At 42.2% G+C, this 24,138-nt stretch overlaps 1 protein-coding gene across 1 annotated transcript in view; it reads right to left on the reverse strand.

The window, feature by feature from the left end:
- SLX4 (SLX4 structure-specific endonuclease subunit) overlaps positions 1–24,138 on the reverse strand; it is a 57,930-nt gene that overhangs the window by 13,052 nt on the left and 20,740 nt on the right. Inside the window, exons 10-14 of the mRNA XM_053694862.1 lie at positions 15,373–15,519; positions 14,712–14,881; positions 9,585–11,719; positions 9,092–9,194; positions 8,068–8,463 (exon numbers count right to left, since the gene is read on the reverse strand). Coding sequence (XP_053550837.1) covers positions 8,068–8,463; positions 9,092–9,194; positions 9,585–11,719; positions 14,712–14,881; positions 15,373–15,519 — 2,951 coding nt within the window. The remainder of the gene's footprint in view (positions 1–8,067; positions 8,464–9,091; positions 9,195–9,584; positions 11,720–14,711; positions 14,882–15,372; positions 15,520–24,138) is intronic.

Genomic DNA, 24,138 nt, shown 5'->3' on the forward strand with positions numbered 1-24,138 from the left:
GCATCTGTTTTGTTTGTTACCTGTCCAGAGGAAAACAACCATGAGAACCTGCAACCTGTGACTGTTGGAGATAAGGTAACCCTAGGGCTAAGGGACACAGGTGCAGAAGTGACTATGGTGCATCCAAAGCTAGTGAACTCTGAGAACATTATCCCTGGAAAGACTCTAGCAGTTAAAGGGATTGGGGGAATGAAACTTGCAGTGCCTATGGCACGTATATATCTTGATTGGGGAGTGGGGAGAGGTTTAAGAAATGTGGGGGTATCTGAAAATATTCCTAATGATGTTTTACTGGGTACTGATTTGGGTAGATTGTTATCTCTTTATGTGCCTGACAATGCTACATGTGACCTAGTGACATTAGTTGCAGACCCTTATGTGGAAAGGGCTGTGTGTAAAAATGCTCAGAGACATTATGACCAGGAGGGAGGACAGAGTGCATGTGTGCGCAGGGCTGTGCCTGAACTGGGGGTGTCTGTGCTGAGAGGTGAAGCTGTACGAGGAGATGCTGACTGGGGAGAACGACAGACAGACGGTGTGTCTTCCTGTACTTAAACCAGCAGTATCGGCAGAATTACCATTAGCTGTTCAGGGAGAAACTGATGGTGGAGAAAGGCCGGTAGACTGTGTGGGTCTGTCTGTGCCTGAACTGAGTTTACCTGTACAGGGAGGAGCTGTTTGTGAGAGAAGGCAGATGAGGGGTGCGTGTCTGTCTGTGATTGAATCAGTGTATTCTATAGAAGGAGGTGAGATTGACGGGGGAGAGAATGACTGGGTGACTGGGCCGCTGGATGATGTGTGCCAGTCTCTGCCAGGGACAATTCTGTACCCTGTGAAAAGACACAATAGTTGGGATAAATGGCAGAAGGAAGATGTGTGCTTGTCTGCACCAGTGTCAAAAGGATACCAGATTCTGTGTGATTATGCAAAGTGGCAGACTGACTGTGAGAGAGAGCAGGGGGGCAAACTAGCCCACTCTAGGACAGAAGCAGCAAAGCCACAGATTTCAGAGTGTGTGGGGGAGGAGGGTACAGGATACTCTTTGAGGGACCCCCAGAGTGAGTGTGAAAGATTGTGGGTGACAGAGACCCCAGTAACCTCAGCTGTGACCTATAAACAGACTGCACAGGCTAGGGGACAGAGACTGACACAGACTGCAGGCACAGGGGGGAGGAGTACAGAGAAGGGTATTTACACAGCACCACCGTGCCATTCAGCAAATACACTGATAGATGTGCAGCATCAGTGTCCCCAGCAGTTAGAACCCACAGTGAGGAGAAGGGGGGCAGTTAGTCAACCCCCTACCAACCATAACAGAGTGCAGGAGTACAGGAATTCTACTCCAGTGGGAGGGCAAGAGCCTATGGTAGTTAAGCAGCAACTGACAGCACACAATATGCTTAGAGAGCACACCATAGGTAGCAAGACACTAGGTTTCACAGGCACCTCTGTAACAGGGGATGATGTGTTGTTCAGAGATAAGATGCCAACCTTATTGGGGGAGGTACCTGCAAAACCCAGAGATGCCATATTCACACAAAAACAGTTGCAGGAGTTTACTGCCAGAGAGGGAGTGTGTGAGATGGTCCATAATGTTCTTGTACTCACGCCCATGAGACAGAACAAACTAGAGGCTGCATGGGAAGGGCCCTGCAATATATTCAATCAGTTGGGTAGAGCAACTAGTGTGTCACTTTTAAAAGGAGGGCATCCTGCTGCCAAAACTGCTAGGTGCAATCTGTCTGGCAATGGTGTTCTCACCGCAAGGGGAAGCTCCTTTTGATACGCATCGGGAGTGGCTCGTAGCCACCCCCTTTTGCGTCTCTTATTGGGGGAGGTGTCACAAATATCTCAGGATTCAGCTCCTAAGGAGTTAACTTTGTGCAGCTTGCACTCAAAACAGTTATTTGTTTTCAAGAAGAATTGTGTTTGTATTTTCTTTGAAGTGCCAGAACCCTCTAACTAGCCACCAAATGTTAGTGTGTATGCATTGAGTCATAAAATCACTGAAGCTCTTAGTCACAGAGATACACAGGATAAAGTTTATGGCTTAAGCTGTCAATAGAATGCATGATGCAAAACAGGCCCTTCATTACAAAAACTGACCAGGTCACTGACAGGACATTGGTATATTATGTACATATGTGGGTTAAAAGTGTTATAACTTTAACGGCAGGTAAATATGACAACCTATGGCATATTTGATATCAAACTGGTTCTCCCAATAAAACATAGATATTGACGGCAGATAAGAGCCATAGGCCCAGCAAGTCTGCCCGACCTTACCTAACAGTATAAACTTATCTAGTTCGTAGGATAGCCCTATGCTTGTCCCATGCATTTTTAAAGTCCCCCACAGTGTTTGTTGCTACTACCTCTTGAGGAAGTTTATTCCATAAATCAATCACTCTTTCTGTAAAGAAGTGCTTCCTCAAATTACTTCTGAATCTACTACCCTTTAGCTTGAGCTCATGACCCCTTGTTCTTGAATTTTCCATTTTATGTAAAATACCCACAGCCTCAGTTTTACTAAACCCTTTAATATACTTGAAAGTTGCTATCATATCACCTCTTTCCCTTCTCTCCTCTAAGCTATACATATTTAGGTCATTGAGCCTATCCTGGTAAGTTTTATTTTTTAGACCATGTACCATTTTGGTAGCCCTCCTTTGCACAGATTCAAGTTTGTTAATATCCTTCTGAAGATATGGTCTCCAGAACTGCACACAATACTCAAGATGAGGCCTAACTAATGATCTATAAAGTGGCATAAGAACCTTACTATTTCTGCTGCAAATACCTCTACCAATACATCCAAGCATTCTGCTAGCCTTACTCGCTGCATTACTACATTGTTTACTAAGTTTTAAATCATCTGAAATAATAATTCCCAAGTCCTGTTCCTCATCTGTAACAGTCAGTAAAGTGTCATTGAGTCTGTAATTAACATTTGGATTTTTCTTCCCTAAATGCATTATTTTACACTTTGCTGTGTTAAACTTTAGACCCCAGTCATTTGTCCAATCCTCCAATTGTTGTATATCACTTCTCATTTTGTCTACCCCCCCTGGAACATCCACTCTGTTGCAAATTTTTGTATCATCTGCAAAGAGACATACTTTCCCCTGTAGCCCTTTGCTGATATCGCAGATAAATATGTTAAACAAAACAGGCCCCAGAACTGACCCCTGAGGAACACCACTAGTAACAGCCCCCTCTGCTGAATGAACTCCATTTACTAAGACACTTTGTTTTCTGTCCTTAAGCCAGCATTCCACCCAGTTCACAATTTTTGAATCTAGACCAAGGAGATATAGTTTGTGAATAAGTTTATTGTGTGGGACGGTGTCAAATGCTTTGCTGAAATCTAGATATGCTACATCAACTGCTCCTCCCTTGTCTAATACTTTTGTTACATAATCAAAGAAGTCAATTAGATTAGTCTGACATGATCTCCCTGAAGTAAAACCATGCTGATTTTGGTCCTCTAAATTGTTTGTCTTTATGTAAGTCATAATTCAAAACTAAGAGGTTCTAAATATGTAAATATAGAAATTTCTTACCTAGCAGGAATGATAATGGATTGTATAAATTCAGGCAAGAAATTTAGTCTATTGAAGTTTGTAAAGACAGTGGGGTTTCTTAGCCCGCCCAGGAGGGTGTGGTTAAGCAACCTAATCTCTGAAAAGTAGGGTTTAAGAATCTTATTTTTTAACAATAAGATTGTCATTCTTACAAGGGGAGCTGCTGTACAGAAGTAAGGAGCCATCATTTTCATGCCAGCCCCTGGCGCAGATCTTGAAGACTAGGAAAGTATTCCATTCTGTTTTTCTCCTTTTTATTTTAAAATACTGTTTGCGTGTGTAATTTTATTTGTAACAACTTTTTATTATTAATGCATTGTGCATAATATTTTTGGCATAATAAATAATTCCTTTATTAAGTTTGGCCTTTGTCTAATAATTGAACCACTTTACTGAAAGAGACTGGAATATTAGAACTGTATAATTTTAGGTTATTTTCTGCTAAATTGTATTTCTAGAGTTAATGTGTAAAGTCTGGGGTTTTCCTTAAGATTTTCCCTTTAATAAATTTTAAGTGGTGGCAGCATTTGAGCTATAGGTGACAGAAAAGGGGGCTGAAAACCCTTTCTGTGCCAAATAAGTGACGGGCGCAGGGTTGGATAACCTTGGTTCGTCACACCGGGACGAACCCAGAAGAGGCCAAGCCTTCAGAGCATTGTAGATTGCTCGAAGTTCCAGAATGTTGATCGGGAGGTAGTGTTCCTCCTGAGACCAGAGGCCCTGTGCCTTATTGGCACCCCAAACAGCTCCCCATACTGATAGGCGTCCACAGTCACAATCTCCAAGGATGGTCTTAGAAAGGATATCCCTCGGGACAGATGCACTGGACAGAGCCACCAAGAGAGCGATTCTCTCGACCGGCTGTCCAGAGAAATCTGTTAAAACAGATCCGAGTGATCGCCGTTCCACTGCCTCAGCATGCACAGCTGTAATGGTCTGAGACGGAACCTGGCAAAGGGAATTATGTCCATGCTGGACACCATGAGACCAATTACCTCCATACACTGAGCCACAGATGGCCTTAAGGAGGTCCGGAGGGCAAGCCATGCCAAAGCTAGCTTGCAACGTCTCTGGTCTGTGAGAAATATCCTCATAGATATAGAGTCTATTATAGTACCCAGGAATTCTACCCTGGTGTTTGGAATAAGAGAACTCTTTTCTAAGTTTATCTTCCATCCATGAGATCGAAGAAGAGAGAGAAGAGATACCGAATCGTCCTCTGCTAGACGAAAAGATGGTGCTTGAACCAGAATGTCGTCCAAGTAGGGAGCTACTGCTATACTTTTAGTTCTGGCGACGGCCAGGAGAGCCCCTAGAACCTTTGTAAAGATTCTTGGAGCAGTAGCTAGACGGAAGTGCAATAAACTGGAAGTGCTAATCCAGGAACGCAAACCTTAGGAACAAGAAGTGATCCCTGTGGATTGGAACGTGAAGGTAGGCATCCTTCAGATCTATAGTGTTCATAAACTATACTTACTGAACTAGAGGAAGGATGGACCTTATTGTCTCCATCTTGAACGAGGGGACATTTAGAAACTTGTTTAAGCACTTTAGGTCCAGAATCGGGCAGAAAGTTCCCTCCTTCTTTGGGACCACGAACAGGTTTGAATAGTATCCCAAACCTCTTTCTGCGATAGGAACCGGGACAATGACCCCTAAGGAGGACAGATCCCACACGCACCCCAGAAAGGCTTCCCTCTTTTCTGGTCTGAAAGACAGGCTTGAGAAGAGAAATCTGCCCTTGGGTTGATGAGATTTGAAACCTATCTTGTATCCCTGAGCTATGACCTCCAGGACACCCATGGATCCTGCACGTCCCTGAACCAAGCGTCTGAAAACAGCAACAGTTTGCGCCGGATCGGGGGCCGACCCTTCATGCCGACTTGGTCTCGGTGGGCTTCTTATTCTGCTTGGATTTATTCCAGGATTGAGCTGGCTTCCAAGTGCTCTTGGGTTGCTTGGGCTTAGAGGAGGTCTGCTGACGTTGGGACTTTTCAGAACGTAAGGAATGAAAATTAGATCCTTGTCCCTTAGATTTGTTCTTTTTATACTGCGGTAGGAAGGCACCCTTGCCCCCTGTAACCGTGGCGTGTAGATAATGAAGTCCAGGCCTGGACCAAATAAAATATTTCCCTTAAAAGGGAAATTAGTCTAGACTTAGAAGTCATGTCCGCAGACCAGGACTTCAGCCAGAGCGCCCGATGGGTCTGTACTGAGAAACCCGAAATCTTAGCATTCAGGTGAATAATCTGCATGTTTGCATCACAGATAAAAGAATAAGCAATTCTCAAGGCTTTAATCCTTTCTTGGATAACATCGAAGGGACCCTCCACCTGGATCAAATCCGCTAAGGCTTTGCACCAGCAGGCCGCAGCTCCAGCAACAGCCGCTGCCGGTTGAAACAAGTATCCCATATGCTCAAACATTTTTCTGAGAAAAGTTTCCATCTTCTTATCCATCGGCTCTCTGAATGACGAGCTATCCTCAAGTGGGATAGTAGTAAGCTTGGCTAGCGTGGAGATAGCGCCACCCACCTTAGGGACGAAAACCCCACAACTTCAGCTGAGAGTCTGGGACCGGGAACAATTTTTTAAAGGCAGACGAAGGGGAAACAGAAGAACCAATTCTATCCCACTCGTTCTTAATAAAGTTTGCCCTTTTTACAGGAAAAGTTAGCGGAGCTACCCTGTCTTCTTACACTCTGTCTAATTTAGGGATCAAAGGTTCATCAGGCAACTTGGCCTCTGGAACCTCTGATGTCGACAGAACCTCCTTTAGAAGAAAACGTAAGTGTTCAATTTTAAATCTAAAGGCTGGCTCCTCCGCAGCCGGAGCCCTAGAAGTAGCAGATTCCAATCCAGAAAGTTCACCCTCTGAAGACTCAGAGTGTGACCTATCCTTGGATACTTAAAAAACAGACAAATCTAATAAATCACTGGATGACCCCTGTACCGGAGAGCTATGTTTAACCTTGCGCTTGGCAGGGCGAGGTAAAGAACTAAGAGCCTCAGACACCGCCGTCTTTAACTGTGCAGTAAAGTCTGATGATAAATGGCTCCCTCCAGACGGAAGCTGCATGTGATGAGGGAGATGGCTGATGGGTATGCACCTCACGGGATGGCGATTCCTCAGAGGTGGACGGCTCAGAAGTACTAAAGGGGTTAACCTTCTTAGACATAATAACCTTGTTGATGCATATGGAACATAGTTGAGAGGGCGGGCATACCAAGGCCTCCTCACAATATAGACAGGTATTACTATTAGGGAAAGAGGGAGTACCCTCAAACATATCAGAATCCTACATAGCTTGCGCTAATAACAGTAGGACACAGAATAAATTATCTTTTTATTTCTCACAAAACGGCACCTTTATACTCCCAATGACTGGGGCACTCACCACCTCCTAGACACAGGCAAACAGAGAAACCAACGTCTTCTCTGACAGCTAGCTCGGACATGAAAGGGAAAACGAAAGTGTGACCACACCCGGTCACGTGGTCCACTAGACAGGACTGCCCCTGCTATGAGAAAAAGTGCGCCAAGCTACAAGCTGTGCAGCTTTCAAAGTGAAAGTAAAAACCTGTGTGTTCCGTTACCGCATAAGAACAGTCTATGAGCCCAATAAATCTCCACATAAAGCAGCATAAAATCAAAGTATCACATTTGATTAATCCCCATTGTTCAATAACCTCCCTCAGGAGATATTAACCCAAGATTCTATTAAGATAAAAGGAGCCACACTGTGACCCTGTCTTCTAGTGTTTTTAACATATGTAAAAATTTAAACGATCTTACCAGAATCCATGCTGTGGAACAGAAACACAGCCTCTCAAGTGTGACAGTCTTGTAGCATCGCTCCTGACATGGACTTGAGTGAAGAAAAAGCAGACAGTGAAACTCGTCAACACTGGTTGCTTAGTCTGGATAGGTTTGCAGGAAGACTCTCTCTGCATCTCCAGACTTTGGTCAATGCTCTCACTGAGAGGCTGACAAGACTACTTAAAACTCCAGTCCCATATCGAAGGGCATATACCCCTCCTGAGGAACAACTCCGAAATCTTCTGACACTTCTCTGCCATCCTCCTGTGACGAAAGGCAAAGAATGACTGGGGAATAGGGGAAGTGGGAGAGGTATCTAAGCCTTTGGCTGGGGTGTCTTTGCCTCCTCCTGGTGGCCAGGTTCAGTATTTCCCAACAGTAAGGAATTAAGCCAGTGGACTCTCCTTATATTAAGAAGGAAATTCAGTGGTAGTAGTGGTTGACTTTTAACTGATACCTACAATTTGCAGACAGGGTCATTTCATAGCAATCTAAGGAGGGGGTTGTTTTCTTGTTTTTTCTTTAAAACGTTATGCTGCTGACTTTAAATGTCCCTATTTGAATTATTTACCCCATATTTCTGTGATAGGGAGGTGTCACTTGCAGCCGAGGATACAGCAGAGTCTGTTGTTAGATTACTAATAAAGATAATAATGATAAGTACCTCTGTGATAGGGAAGTGTCACTAGCAGAAGCTGAGGATCCAGTGGATTCCTGAGATGCTGTCAGGGGCTGCTCTCCACCCGTATTTACATCTCGTGCAGCGACAGAAACAGATACCGGCTTCTTTTGTTTTTGAGCCTGTGAACTATTCTTCGTCCTTGAAATCTTGGAGGTGGTGGGATCAGTAGTGATCAAAGCCTGGGAGCTGCCAGTGGGTAGTTGTCTCCTGACTGTAGGAAGCTTAGGAACCTGCATAATGTCACTACAAACGTTTTGCTGCCGCTGGGAGGTGGGTACTTCGTCTTCCGAGTCTGAACTCATCGTCTGGTGCGTGTAACGAAAAATCTCTTTCAGTTTCAGCACCATCTGTTTCTTGGGAAGTGCGCGTACCCCAAACCTGTGTACGTACATGAATCACACACACAATGGTTATGGGAGGAGCTATCTTACTACTTAATATACACCAGAGCATAACACTTATTAATCAATCAATTTAGAATATTACAATTTCACTAATTATAGAGATGAGTCCTATTGTAATTTGTCTGTTGCTTATATATATATTCTTTTCTTTCAAAGATTGCTTTTGTTTGGAATATCAAGACAGCAAGTTTTCAAAAAGTATCAAGAGGACATTACACAGCTGCTTTACAAAGATGCAGCTTCCCCGCTACACACATATATATATATATATATATATATATATATATATATATATATATATATATATATATCCTTTAAATGCTTTGAAAATCAGTATTCCTTTTTGCTTGCAGTTTAGGAATATATTGGAAAACTATAAACTGAAGATAACAAGTAAGCAGTAAACCATGTATAGTCTTTAAAGGCTGAGAGTAGGTTTGTCAATATTCAGTCCATCACCACTAAAGCTGAAATCTTATTGGTTATTTGAGAATCATGGTAGGTTGGTTGTCTCACATATTAACTATAAAGATATTTTATACGCTACCTGATTGTCTGGAACAGCCATAACTGAATCACAGGTTATACTTATATATTCTTACCTATTCAATTCCTTCTTCAGAACTGGGGTGTCCATATCAGAATATTCAGGTAATGGGGTGATAGGGACTTTAGGTGCCAGCTCCCTCCTACGTACAATAGAAACTGGAGACAGAGAAGAGATTTAGATTGTCACAAATATATATTAACTTCACTATCAATGCAATAAATCTCAATCTCATGAGTAGATTTTTTTTCTTACAAATTTCAAAGTTACATTCATTTCCCTATGCCCTGTATTATGTGACAGCACTCAGCCAATCACAAATTCATATACGTATACCCTGTAAACTATTGCACATGCTCAGTAGGTGCTGGTGCCTCAGAAAATGTATATGTAAAATTATTGTGATCATTTTGATAATGGAAGGAAATTGGAAAGTTTTTTTAAAATTAAGTGCTCTATCTAAATCATGAAAGTTTACTTTTGACTTTAATATCCCTTTAATTACATATTACACAGCTAATAACTAGTATGCATTATGGGTAACTTACCTGGGGTCTTCAGCTCCTTCTGCTTCTCTGGTGCCTTGTTCAGCCTCTCAGATAAAGGAAGCATGGCGGGTAGCTCATCCTCCTCCTCTTCCCATTCCTCCCACAGTTGTGGGTTTAGAAGGCTGCTATGTGATGCTGTTGTATGAGAGGAATCGTCTTTGCGACCAGACTGGGTGTTTCTTTTGTGAGGAGTGTTTCTGCTGTTGTTTTCTGAGCACTTAGTAGGAGTACCCTGGCTGGGTGAGGAAGTAATGGCCATTGGTGAGCTACAGGGTCTGGTTGGTGTTTCTTCTCCATTAAACCACAAGTCATCATCCACATGAATGGGAGGTTCATAGTCCATCTGGAAAGTATGGGCATTTGTATCCAGCTGGGTCTGTGCTAGGGGAGCCTCATCCTCACTGTCACAAACCTCAAAAACAGTGTTGCTGGAACTGGACACATGCAGTAAGGAGTTGGTAGAAGGAACATTACTGCTTGATTTATGGACTTCTGGAAGTTTTTCAAGCACTGAAGCAATGTTGGTACTTGGAGAAAGGTTGGAGATTGAACGCTTGTCTGAAGTAGTTGGGGACAGTAAAGGAGGTGACAAAGGAGAACTTGCAAGTGTTGGTGACACAGGACTTTGGTGGTCTGGTGCTTGCCTGAACAATGTGGAGGTCTGAGCTGTCCGGATTAAAGTGGAAGTCTGAAACTGAGAAGAATTAGCTGTCTTATTTGGTAAAGGGGTGGCAGGTATCAGCCAGGAAGTCTCTGTGCTGCTGCTCATTTCCAGATGAGAATGTCCTTCACTGCTCCTCCTCTCAATAAAGCTCTTGGGTGACTCTTTTATGACTCCTACTATTCTGGTAATGTTCTCCTGTTTATAAATGGGTAAATCTGAGACTTGGTGGCTGCTTTCCGAATCATCATCTGATGACAAGATGAGTATGATTTCCTGCTCCTGGGATTTAGCTAGGCAGGAGCTGTTGGGAGAGAAAGTCTGGTGACAAGAGGGGTCTTGGGCAGGACTGGAGTCTTTTCTACTAAGGCATGCAGATGTAAAACCCTCTATTATTTGAATATCTTTAATATGCTGGGAGACTTGAGCAGATGCTCGAGATGGTTTTGGACTGAATTTGGGTGAGCAGCCAAGTTCTGGAAGAGAAGCAAGAGGAGTGAGAGAAGGTGAACTTGAGAGACCATCTTCCTTATCTGGTAAATATCTAGGGGTTACACTGGACTCCGAGACACCTGAAGGCTCCATATACTCTCCACAGGTCTCTGAAAACATCCGTTCAAAGCTATCATCCAGAGATGGTGGGCTATCTCGAGCAAACATATCCGGCTTGGCATTTTTTCCCAAACTAGGAGAAATTGATGTTGAAGACTGAACAGGTTGGAGGTGGCATTTTTCCAGGGATTTAGGGGAAGTGGTTTGTGCAGGAACAAAAGAGGAATCAACAAAGAGCTGGTGGGCAGGAGAGACATTAACACAAGTAGACTTGGAAGGAGAAGCGGACTGGATGATTGACTGAGCAGGTGATGTCTGGAGCATAGTACAGACAGCAGAAGATGGCAGACTAGAACAGGAAGGGGAAACCGAAAAAGAGAAATCATTTGATTTAGAAGTGGCAGAGGCTGGACACGATGAAGAACTATCAAGAAGAGATAACTTAGTTGTAACCTGGTTAGGAGAAGCCATTATCACAGTTTTGTTTATGGCAGAGTCTTGTGGCTGTAAGGCTGAAAGATGTTTGAAGTCTATACCAGTAACTGGCACTGTCTCTTTTACAATGTTAAATCGAACAGCGCTGTCTTCAGACTCGACTCCTTGCTGCAGAGTGTCATGCTCACTTGTGCTTCCTCCATCTGTGTCCTGATCCTCTGCAATTCTTCGCTGAGTGGCAGCAAACTCATATATCTCCTCCAGTTCTCCCTCTCCTACTCTCTCCAGTCTCTCCTCCTCCAGTTCTTCTACTTTAACATCTTCCAGAATCTCCTCATCTTCATCCACCCACATAGACTTCAGCAACTCCTGGAAGGTCTCTGCCCTCTCACCCGCATCATCCTCCTCTGCTATGTCCTCCTGTCTAGAGATGAGTGGCTCAGACAGAAGTTGCTCGCAAGTGTCAATGAGGCTTTCCACCCCAAACCTACAAAACAGTGAACGGAGTAGAAGATTGTTACATGACCCCACCAGGGCTCAGTATATAGATAAATTATAGCATACTGGTAGAATATATACTAAGTAGGTATAGTAAAAGCATACCATCACATGTTAATACAAAACAGAAAGAGAAGCAGTCTGCCAGGAACGAACAGCAACTCAATAGCTTGTTCTATGGCCCGGTTGCCACCTGGGAGTAGCTTCTTCCTGCTCAATTGCGCTTTTCACAGAGGTGAACTTTCCTGTGGTATATCAGTCTAATCCCGCCGACATGGTCAGTCCAGCCCTGAAATACCAGGCAATTCTTCTCTAAACAAGGAAAACGGCTACCCCAGATGATCATTTCGGCCTTCTCTGGGTCTCGTCAGTGAGGTGCAGCCATATCCCTCTAAACACATTGGGCAAGGAGTGCACATCTGGTTTCCCCCATCACCCTTAGGGAGACTATCCCCAGGGTCATATTACTTATGCAAAACAGAAAGACAAGCTGCTCCTGGGTGGTAACTTGCCATAGAACAAGCTACTGAGCTGTTGTTCGTTCCTGGTAGAGCGATTCTCTCTTCGTATGCAAATCACATGTTAATAAAAGGTTACAAATTACACTTGTTGGTATGTTCCAAGAGGAGGCCACAGTACGAAATCGTATTCACCATCTTTTTCAGTGGGAAGAGATGGCCTTCTTTAAGTAATTATTATTTTTATTCTACACAATGTAGGTGTTTATATATACCTAACTACACATACGCACACACACATTTTCCATTTATGTATTAATGAGGCAACATCTATGTTAGCCTCTTTTGGTCAGATACAATAAATTGTCAAAATTGCTGTTCTTTTGATAAAGATTCCTACACTGTTTGCCTTATATATAGCCATGCTATAAGATGTGGCCTTAAAGTGAAGGTCAATTTTCAGCAATGAGTGCCCGGTTTTTAAAAATACTTTTAAAAACAGGGGCACTTTCATTGATGAACATTTACATTGCACCGGATTTGTAGAAATGCTTACCTTTTACTTCTGCAAAGCCGGATTGCCGATCCCAGCCTCAATTCCTCTGTACTGACGTCAGAAATGACAAAACCGGCTTCCTCCAATCATGGCTTGCACCCCAGAGCGTCTCGTGATGCCCGGCTGTGATTGGAGGAAGCCAGTTTCTTACAGCAGGAAGGAGGAGGGGATCATCGATCCGGCTTTGCAGAAGTAAAAAGGTAAGTATTACTACAAATCCGGTACAATGTAAACTTTCATCAATGAAAGTGCCACTGTTTTTTTAAAAGTATTTTTAAAAACCAGGCACTCATTTCTGAAAATTGACCTTCACTTTAATGTTTTTCTTTGCTAGCACAGAGCAGGAAGAAATGCAGAGGTTGGAAAGACTTTGTTATGGTGTGACCTTTGCAAAGTGATAACAGTCACTGAACAAAAAAGATTGTGGTAATATTCACTTGGCAAAATGCTAAATAGTTTTCTGTTCACTGTCTTATTGAATCAAATTATGTGGGAACTATAAGTTAATTGTTGCCATCTCATTTTGTGTCAGGGAGCTGCAGGGGACATTTTCCTTTTTATACTTTGCCTGTCATTTTTTATACATGTTTTTATGATTTTAGCAATAAACGTTATGAAGGTTTCATTGTTGTCCTGTGTTAAAGGGATATGAAACCTAACATTTTTCTTTTACAATTCATATACAGCAAGCAATTTTAAATAACTTTCTTATTTACTTCTATCATCTTTGTTCTTTTGCTATCTTTTGTTGAAAAGCAGGAATGTATGCTTAGGAGCCAGCCCATTTCGTGAGCACTATATGGCAGCAGTTTTGCAAGAATGTTATCCATTTGAATGAGAACTAGGCAGCAGCATCATTTCCTGTTATGTAGTGCTCCAGATGCTACCTAGATATCTCTTCAACACAGAATATTATGGGAACGAAGCACATTTTATAATAGAAGAAAATTGGAAACTTTTTTATAATGTTATGCTCTGTCAGAATCACAAAATGATTTTTTTAAAATTCATATCCCTTTAAAGTGATTGTAAACTTTAACGAATTAATGCCCTGTATCAAATAATAATCTTAAAAACAGGGGCACTTTAATTCATTAAAGTTTACAAATTTATAAAAAATACTTACCTTATATAACGTTGATCCTCTGCCCGCATCTCCTGTTTTCATTAGCATATGGATGACGAATCCGGCTTCCTCCAATCACTGCTTGCCCCATGAGCTGGACAGGGGGCACACAATGATTGGCGGAAGCCAGATTCATCATAGATATGCTAAAGAAAGCAGTGTTATTGATACTATTCAGTTATTGCGACTGAAGATTGATTTAAGGGATCACTAAGTAGGCATGTTTCCTTTTTCTTTTCTTATTAACTCATGTGAGAACCCAGAAGTTAAACTCGCCTTAATTTGTGGAAGCAGAAGATTTATGAGACACTATTTCTCATGGCTATGATTCGTATCTAGGAGTTCTACAAAGAAAGGAAATTGTTCTTGTGATAAAGATCACACTGACCTTTGTATTTCTCAGACCACTATTTATACATATAAACAGTAATGTACATTAATCATTTAAAAACATTTTTACCTTTTTTTTTCAATTTTTTCGGTTTTTTTTTTTAAACTTCATTTGTGCAGTGTCCATTGCTTCCTGTTCCAGCCCCACAAGGGGTGGTCTCTACAGAAAGGCAAAGGAGGAGCTTCCCTTTTTAAGTGGTTGCTAGGAGACACATGCACTAGCTCCAGTTAGTTTCTTGCCCATGCTCAGTAGAGGACTTTTGCTGCAAAAATCATGTGACAGTAGAATTTAGGTTTTATAATGGTAGCTCTCTTCTCTCACTAAAGGCAATGGCTATAATGAGCATTTCTAAGTGCTTATTTTGCAAGAAAACAAGTAAGTGGTTTTCTGTTTTAACTCCAGATCCAAGAGTGGCAGAGCTAAGTAAATGTGTTCCGTGGCAAATCTTACCTGCGTGCCAGCTCACACACATGTGGCAGGCAATGTGAAGGAATATCGGTGCAGGCTGTATACAGGAAGCGAAGGAATGAGATTGCAGCCTCCGCAGACACATCATTTAAAAGAAGACGTTTTACACGCCCTGAGCTGGATTCGTCTACCCAGAATCCCTCACTGTGCACCTAGTAAGTGGAGAAAAGGATTCAAGAAAAATTTAGCGGATCAGTAACAACACATATGGAAGTAGATATATAGCAATATAAGGAAATATAGCTGACAAACTATATATTGAGGGTAAGTGAGTAAGAGAAGCACATGCTTATTGTAAGTGGAAATGTTTCATTCCAAGAGGAAATTGTCACTGAACCAATCAGCAGTGATACTCTCACGACTCCGCTGTGCATCTAACATTACTGAAACAATCAGCAGCAGCTTACACTCTGAACCAACAGTTTTCTGCGGCTCCCGAGCGGTACTTTGCCGCAGGGTCGATAGTCATTAAAATTACATGCTATAATGAATGAGCAGATGTTGAACACAGAATGCTTAGTAAAATAAAACTATGTCTGCTTATAAATTGAGTGACAAAAGACGGAGCCTTGTAGAAGATAGCCATGGGAAACAATGCATTAAATAGCGCATTAAGCAACAGAAGAGTTAAAAAGTGACTTACCGCCTCCACCATCAAGGGGCACCGTGCATACAGTACAAACATGTGCACGCTCAGCACCTCTCCGCAGTCGGTCTGCAGCTGAGCATCACTCAGGTGAGGGTTATTCACCATCTCTTGGAAGTCTGTCGCCAGTGCCATTAATGGGGCCTGAAACCAGGGAGGAAGGAATTTGTTAAACTATTATAAATATATAGTTTAGATTTAAACAATGTTTACTTAACCCTTTGATATAATAATAATTATAATACTACTACTAATAACTAGAGCTGCTGTATTTTAAAATTGATAAAACATCACTTAACATATAATGGGACAAAATTATTGAATGATCACACATATTAAGCAAAAAAATCTTTATTTGAAATGCAAGAATGTAAGTTTAGATGCCGGCCCATTTTTGGTGAACAACCTGGGTTGTTCTTGCTGATTGGTGGATAAATTCATCCACCAATAAAAAAAGTGCTGTCCAGAGGCTGAACAAAAAAAAGCTTAGATGCCTTTTTCAAATAAAGATAGCAAGAGAACGAAGAAAAATTGATAATAGGAGTAAATTAGAAAGTTGTCTAAAATTGCATGCTCTATCACAAAAGAAAAATTTGGGTTCAGTGTCCCTTTAAGGACAAAAGCAAAACATGCTGCATTTATCTTAACGCACACAAATATATATAGTTGTCGCTGATGTTTATCTCTTAAAGGGACAGTAAACACCTTGAGACTTTTATATAAAATGTTTAGTTATGTGTAAGCAAACAAATTAGCAATATACTTTCATTATTAGTTTTGCCCCCTTTTCATGTAATTTAACTGTCAATATTTAGTTCTCAGAACTTAAAATGCACTTTGCTGACTTCAAGATTAATCCTGCTACATACTGTATATTAACCTAATTAGCTCTAACTGATAGCAAATGCAAAACAATTCCCTTTTATACTAATGACCGTGGCTGCCCTTGTTGTCTGTGGGCTAAAGCCCAGATTGGCTTCTCCAAATTAGGCAAACGGTGGGTGGAGTTTAGCTATCAAATAATAATTGCAGTAAAAAAAAGATGGTAAAGTGATATGAAATCCAAAATTTTAAACAATTTTTAAAAATTAAACAGTTTACTATCAAATTTGCTTTGTTCTCATTGTATTCTTTGTTGAAGAGATCCTTAGGTAGGTGTCTGGAGCACTACATGACCGGAAATAGTGCTGTCATATAGTGCTCCAGAAACATGCACGCTCCTGAGCTTACATCCCTTTTTTTCAACAAAAGATACCAAGAGGACAAAGAAAATTTGAAAATGAAAGAAAATGATAAAGTTTTTTTAAATTGCATACTCTATATGAATCATGAAAGAAAAATGATTGGTTTGGGGGGCGGAGCGAGCCACCGACCAAGATGGTCGCAACATACTGAGGCTCCTCTTACTAACTGGCCCAAAAGTTGTTAATTCTACTACGATGCAGCACCTATGAGGACAACCATCAAGCACTTAAGTAATTAAACGACTGTGGTGCTTCCGAAAAGAATTATGGGCCTGTACAACACGCTGATTTAAAGATTGAGTGCTGGGGCCTATGCAGTCCCTAGTGCCACGCCATTTCTATTCATATAAGCGGCCCTGCATGATGGGACAGATATAGTATTGCCGACATCTTATAGCGAGTACAGAGCGAAGGTAACAGCTTTCTCACAAGCCGCATCTCTGAAGCAGCACGGACTAGGCAGCTGAGACCGCAAGCGCTTTCAGCAGCGCCATTTTACATGCATGACGGACTGAATCGGACACCACATGACAGCATGGCGGACCTGTGTTCTGCCTTCCGCTGCCTCCTGGAGGATTTTGAATATAGAATCTGTCAAAGGATTGACAGCCTCACTGCACTCTGCCGAAGTACGGTTCTGAACGGAGATGCCCCATTACCCTGCACGGCTGAGATTGCCAGCGCACCTGACCTGCAGAAAGTAAAAACTGTGGCAGAGGGTTTGTCATGCCAGACGGAGCACCCTGGAGTCTGGGTAGTGCAGGTACAGAATCCAGGAGGTACTAGTGCCCTGCAGTGCAGCGACTTACAGGCTCTTGCTGATTCTACCAGAAGCGACAGACAGCTTTATATCGGACGGAGCCTACTACACAGAGGGGACGGTGCCTGCTCTAAAGATATTGCAGATGCCTTGCTATGTAAGGCTACACTGAGCTGGGCTAAATATCTACGTGCATGCAGGTTTGTGGATATTTGGTACCTGGTGATGGCTGGCCAGGTGCTCTGGGACTTTGAGGGGCGCAACAGAACAGGAGTGGGCTGACTCTGTCTACTACCTGAGGGAATGTGGATAGCCTTTTCAGACTGCCCTGTTACAAGATTACCATATGTTATGCCCTCTACTAGCACCCTACCCACCTTGTGAACTGATCCGCTCCCCTCCCTTTGATCTAGTTTTCTGGACATACTTGCACAGCCTTGTGGTGTATCTCTACATCAGCAGCCCTGAATAGGACAAGCAGAAAGATGTCTTTGGATTTGTCTAGTTGAGGAGAAGAGTCTCTCTATATCTTCATCTGAATGAGATACTGTTGTATTTACCCATATGCACAGATATTCATATGTTTATCAGTGAATAACTACCAGCCTGATACTGAATTGCATAGCCTGGACACTGTGTTTCTTGTTATTGTTGGTCTGTTTTTTCTCTTATGCTGCACTTTTTTCCAGTGGGGTCGGCTACATGCCAGATACATAGGTATTCAGTAGCCTTTTTGCAAGGGTGTACATGTTGTCTATAGTTAGCCACTTGCTAACATAGTTGGCTGGCCTGCCTCATAAGTAGTATGTACCTACGAAATAGTGCACTAAACATGACGGTTGACACAGAGCTACAGGCTTGGTAGAGCATAATTTTTCTTTGTTTTTTTGCATGCAATGGTTTGTGTTAGTCTAGTTCATAATCTACATTATGCCATGAATATTTAGCTTGCTTGTTAAGTGAGTGATTGCTGTGTTGGAGTGTTATTCTTTTTACAACTTCTAGAATGATGCTGTACGCATACATATTGCACACCACACTTTAATAACTTATATGAGTTTTTCTATAATTCTATCTTTAAACACATATTCTGAGAATATGCAGATCCCACAATTCTAACATTTCTCACTAAGCTTCTCAAATCAGCTGCATATCTCAGGCTATAAGACTATCAGAAATTTTTGTGTAATGGTACATGCATCTGTACTATCTTTTTTGATTAATGGGAGTTAAACACAATGTAAATGCACTATAGGTAGGGTTAGATTTAAATTCCCTAGGGTCCATTATCTAGTTTATCTGCCCTTAAGTAGTTGGGCGATTCATAGCACATAGTACCTCCGTAGAGATATAAGTAGAAGACATTACCCTCGCTGCAGTGCTCTGGTTCAGGTGTTAAGACTGTACTGTTACTCCGTTTATCTCATACACAGTCACCTACAGAATATCATATATCCTGTGATCCCTAGGGCAATGATTTTATATAAATTTCCCTATTAATCTTTTGTAAACAGCACATAAGCCTAATGCATTCAGCTCCCACCTCTCAGAACTGTGAACCTCCGTTAACTACTTCCCTATCCTCAGCTTTAACTGTTGTTAAGTTGCCTCACTAATTATCCATGTTTTCCAGCGTAGTTTGAGCACATTATACACAACATAGCTTTCACATATGTTTGAAGAGGCTAATTAAGATGAATATTAAAGTTGTTAGATAAGCACAATAACAATAGAGCGGTATGCTATTTGCGGCCTACCCTCCGCCCCCCACTATCTATGTGCGTTAGGGATGATTTATTTCTTCCCCGCATATCTTTTGACAGAGTTAGGTAGTCTCTGTCCAACCCGTAGAGCCATGACTTAGTTTTTCCTGTATTTTCATAGAACGGCTCTCGGGGTTTAAAATCAGGTAATTAAACTTTGTTAGAATTTCCTGCTTCTCTGTAGTTTATATATGATAATAGTCCTAATCATCCATACGTTAATACAAGTTCAGTGTTATCAGTTAATAGATTTAGAATAGAAACTGAAGTCTGTTTTATTTGAATATTGTATGTTCATTCCACAATCTGTATCACTTCATATATGCTGGAACTGTGTTTTGTACTATTATCTATGTCAACATGTCCTCAAATGCTTGCTTGACTTCTGGTCCCTTGACTGGACCTGTTAATCTGAGGACTTTGCGAATCTATTAGACTCACAAAATGAGGTGTTTAAATGTCACGTCATGTCAGTAGAATGTATCCTGTGAAGTTTTACCTTTTGATGAGACTGTTGTGAACCTGCTATTTTAACCTCAATAAAAAATTATTAAATCAAAAAAAATGATTGGTTTCATATCCCTTTGTTTTAAAAAACAGAATTTATGTTTACCTGATAAATTACTTTCTCCAACGGTGTGTCCGGTCCACAGCGTCATCCTTACTTGTGGGATATTCTCTTCCCCAACAGGAAATGGCAAAGAGCCCAGCAAAGCTGGTCACATGATCCCTCCTAGGCTCCGCCTTCCCCAGTCATTCGACCGACGTAAAGGAGGAATATTTGCATAGGAGAAATCATATGATACCGTGGTGACTGTAGTTAAAGAAAATAAATCATCAGACCTGATTAAAAAACCAGGGCGGGCCGTGGACCGGACACACCGTTGGAGAAAGTAATTTATCAGGTAAACATAAATTCTGTTTTCTCCAACATAGGTGTGTCCGGTCCACGGCGTCATCCTTACTTGTGGGAACCAATACCAAAGCTTTAGGACACGGATGATGGGAGGGAGCAAATCAGGTCACCTAGATGGAAGGCACCACGGTTTGCAAAACCTTTCTCCCAAAAATAGCCTCAGAAGAAGCAAAAGTATCAAATTTGTAAAAGTTGGTAAAAGTGTGCAGTGAAGACCAAGTCGCTGCCCTACATATCTGATCAACAGAAGCCTCGTTCTTAAAGGCCCATGTGGAAGCCACGGCCCTAGTGGAATGAGCTGTGATTCTTTCAGGAGGCTGCCGTCCGGCAGTGTCATAAGCCAATCTGATGATGCTTTTAAGCCAAAGAGATAAAGAGGTAGAAGTTGCTTTTTGACCTCTCCTTTTACCAGAATAAACAACAAACAAGGAAGATGTTTGTCTGAAATCCTTTGTAGCATCTAAATAGAATTTTAGAGCACGGACAACGTCCAAATTGTGTAACAAACGTTCCTTCTATGAAACTGGATTCGGACACAAAGAAGACACGACTATCTCCTGGTTAATATTTTTGTTGGAAACAACCTTCGGAAGAAAACCAGGCTCAGTACGTAAAACCACCTTATCTGCATGGACCAGATAGGGCGGAGAACACTGCAGAGCAGATAACTCAGAAACTCTTCTAGCGGAAGAAATTGCAACCTAAAACAAAACTTTCCAAGATAATAATTTAATATCTACGGAATGTAAGGGTTCAAACGGAACCCCTTGAAGAACTGAAAGAACTAGATTAAGACTCCAGGGAAGAGTCAAAGGTCTGTAAACAGGCTTGATTCTAACCAGAGCCTGAACAAACGCTTAAACGTCTGGCACAGCTGCCAGCCTTTTGTGAAGTAAAACAGATAAAGCAGAGATCTGTCCCTTCAGAGAACTCGCAGAAAATCCTTTCTCCAAACCTTCTTGTAGAAAGGAAAGAATCTTAGGAATTTTTATCTTGTTCCATGGGAATCCTTTAGATTCACACCAACAGATATATTTTTTCCATATATTATGGTAAATTTTTCTAGTTACAGGCTTTCTAGCCTGAATAAGAGTATCTATTACAGAATCTGAAAACCCACGCTTTGATAAAATCAAGCGTTCAAACTCCAAGCAGTCAGTTGGAGGAAAACCAGATTCGGATGTTCGAATGGACCCTGAATAAGAAGGTCCTGTCTCAAAGGTAGCTTCCATGGTGGAGCCGATGACACATTCACCAGGTCTGCATACCAAGTCCTGCGTGGCCACACAGGAACTATCAAGGTCACCGAAGCCCTCTCCAGATTGATCCTGGCTACCAGCCTGGGAATGAGAGGAAACGGTGGGAATACATAAGCTAGGTTGAAGATCCAAGGTGCTACTATTGTATCCAATAGAGTCGCCTTGGGATCCCTGGATTTGGACCCGTAACAAGGGACCATGAAGTTCTGACGAGAGGCCATCAGAACCATGTCTGGAATGCCCCATAATTGAGTTATTTGGGCAAAGATTTCCAGATGGAGTTCCCACTCCCCCGGATGCTCCTCCATCGCCAGGGAACTCCTTGTTACCCCCTGATGGTTGATATATGTAACAGTCGTCATGATGTCTGATTGAAACCTTATGAATTTGGCCTTTGCTAGTCGAGGCCAAGCCTTGAGAGCATTGAATATCGCTCTCAGTTCCATTATGTTTATCGGGAGAAGAGAGGCTTCCCGAAACCATAGACCCTGAGTTTTCAGGGGTTCCCAGACCGCGCCCCAGCCCACCAGACTGGCGTCGGTCGTGACAATGACCTACTCTGGTCTGCGGAAGTTCATTCCCTGTGACAGGTTGTCCAGGGTCAGCCACCAACGGAGTGAATCTCTGGTTATTTGATCTACTTGTATCGTCGGAGACAAGTCTGCATAATCCCCATTCCACTGTCTGAGCATGCACAGGTGCAATGGTCTTAGATGAATTCGTGCAAAAGGAACTATGTCCATTGCCGCAACCATCAAACCTATTACTTCCATGGACTGCGCTATGGAAGGAAGAAGAACAGAATGAAGTACCTGACAAGAGCTTAGAAGTTTTGATTTTCTGGCCTCTGTCAGAAAAACCTTCATTTCTAAGGAAACTATTATTGTTCCCAAGAAGGGAACTCTTGTTGACGGGGACAGAGAACTTTTTTCTATGTTCACTTTCCACCTGTGAGATCTGAGAAAGGCTAGGACAATGTCCGTATGAGCCCTTGCTTTTGACAGAGACGACACTTGAATCAGGATGTCGTCCAAGTAAGGTACTACTGCAATGCCCCTTGGTCTTAGCACCGCTAGAAGGAACCCTAGTACCCTTGTGAAAATCCTTGGAGCAGTGGCTAATACGAATGGAAGTGCCACAGGTAATGCTTGTCCAGAAAGGCGAACCTTAGGAACCGAAAATGTTCCTTGTGGATAGGAATACGTAGGTACGCATCCTTTAAGTCCACCGTGGTCATGAATTGACCTTCCTGGATGGTAGGAAGGATCGTTCGAATGGTTTCCATTTTGAATGATGAAACCCTTAGAAACTTGTTTAGAATCTTGAGATCTAAAATAGGTCTGAATGTTCCCTCTTTTTTGGGAACTATGAACAGGTTGGAGTAAAAACCCATCCCTTGTTCTCCTAATGGAACAGGATGAATCACTCCCATGCTTAACAGGTCTTCTACACAGTGTAAGAATGTCTGTTCGAAGATAATTGAGACCCGTGGAACCTTCCCCTTGGGGGTAGTTCCCTGAATTCCAGGAGATAACCTTGAGAAACTATTTCTAGCGCCCAAGGATCCTGAACATCTCTTGCCCCAGCCTGAGCAAAGAGAGAAAGTCTGCCCCCCACCAGATCCTTCCCAGATCGGGGGCCAACACTTCATGCTGTTTTGGTAGCAGTGGCAGGTGACTTGGCCTGCTTACCCTTGTTCCAGCCTTGCATCGGCCTCCAGGCTAGCTTGGTTTGAGAAGTATTACCCTCTTGCTTAGAGGGTGTAGAATTTGAGGCTGGTCCGTTTCTGCGAAAGGGACGAAAATTTGGCTTCTTTTTAGCCTTAAAAGACCTATCCAGAGGAAGGGCGTGGCCCTTTCCCCCAGTGATGTCTGAAATAATCTCTTTCAAGTCAGGGCCAAACAGTGTTTTACCCTTGAAAGGGATGTTAAGCAAAAGCGCTCTGCGCGCCACGATAGCAAACCCTGAATTATTCGCCGCTAATCTAGCTAATTGCAAAGCGGCATCTAAAATAAAAAAGAGTTAGCCAATTTAAGAGCTTGAACTCTGTCCAAAACCTCCTCGTACGAAGATTCTTTATTGAGCGACTTTTCTAGTTCTTCGAACCAGAAACACGCAGCTGTAGTGACAGGAACAATGCATGAAATTGGTTGTAGAAGGTAACCTTGCTGAACAAACATCTTTTTAAGCAAACCCTCTAACCTTTAATCCATAGGATCTTGAAAGCACAACTATCTTCTATAGGAATAGAAGTGCGTTTTTTTAGAGTAGAAACCGCCCCCTCGACCTTGGGGACTGTATGCTATAAGTCCTTTCTGGGGTCGACTATAGGAACTAATTTCTTAAATATAGGGGGAGGACAAAAGGTATGCCGGGCCTTTCCCACTCCTTATTTACTATGTCCGCCACCCGCTTGGGTATAGGAAAAACATCGGGGGGCACCGGAACCTCTAGGAACTTGTCCATCTTACCTAATTTCTCTGGAATGACCAAATTGTCACAATCATCCAGAGTAGATAATACCTCCTTAAGTAGTGCGTGGAGATGTTGAAATTTAAATTTAAAAGTTACAATATCAGGTTCTGCTTGTTGAGAAATTTTCCCTGAATCTGAAATTTCTCCCTCAGACAAAACCTCCCTCCTGGCCCCTTCAGATAGGTGTGAGGGTATGTCAGAACAGATATCATCAGCGTCCTCTTGCTCTTCAGTGTTTAAAACAGAGCAATCACGCTTTCTCTGATAAGTAGGCATTTTGGAAAAAATGCATGCAATAGAATTATCCATTACAGCCATTAATTGTTGTATGGTAATAAGTATTGGC

Source organism: Bombina bombina, chromosome 11 (assembly GCF_027579735.1).
Source record: "Bombina bombina isolate aBomBom1 chromosome 11, aBomBom1.pri, whole genome shotgun sequence".
Lineage (NCBI taxonomy): Eukaryota > Metazoa > Chordata > Amphibia > Anura > Bombinatoridae > Bombina > Bombina bombina.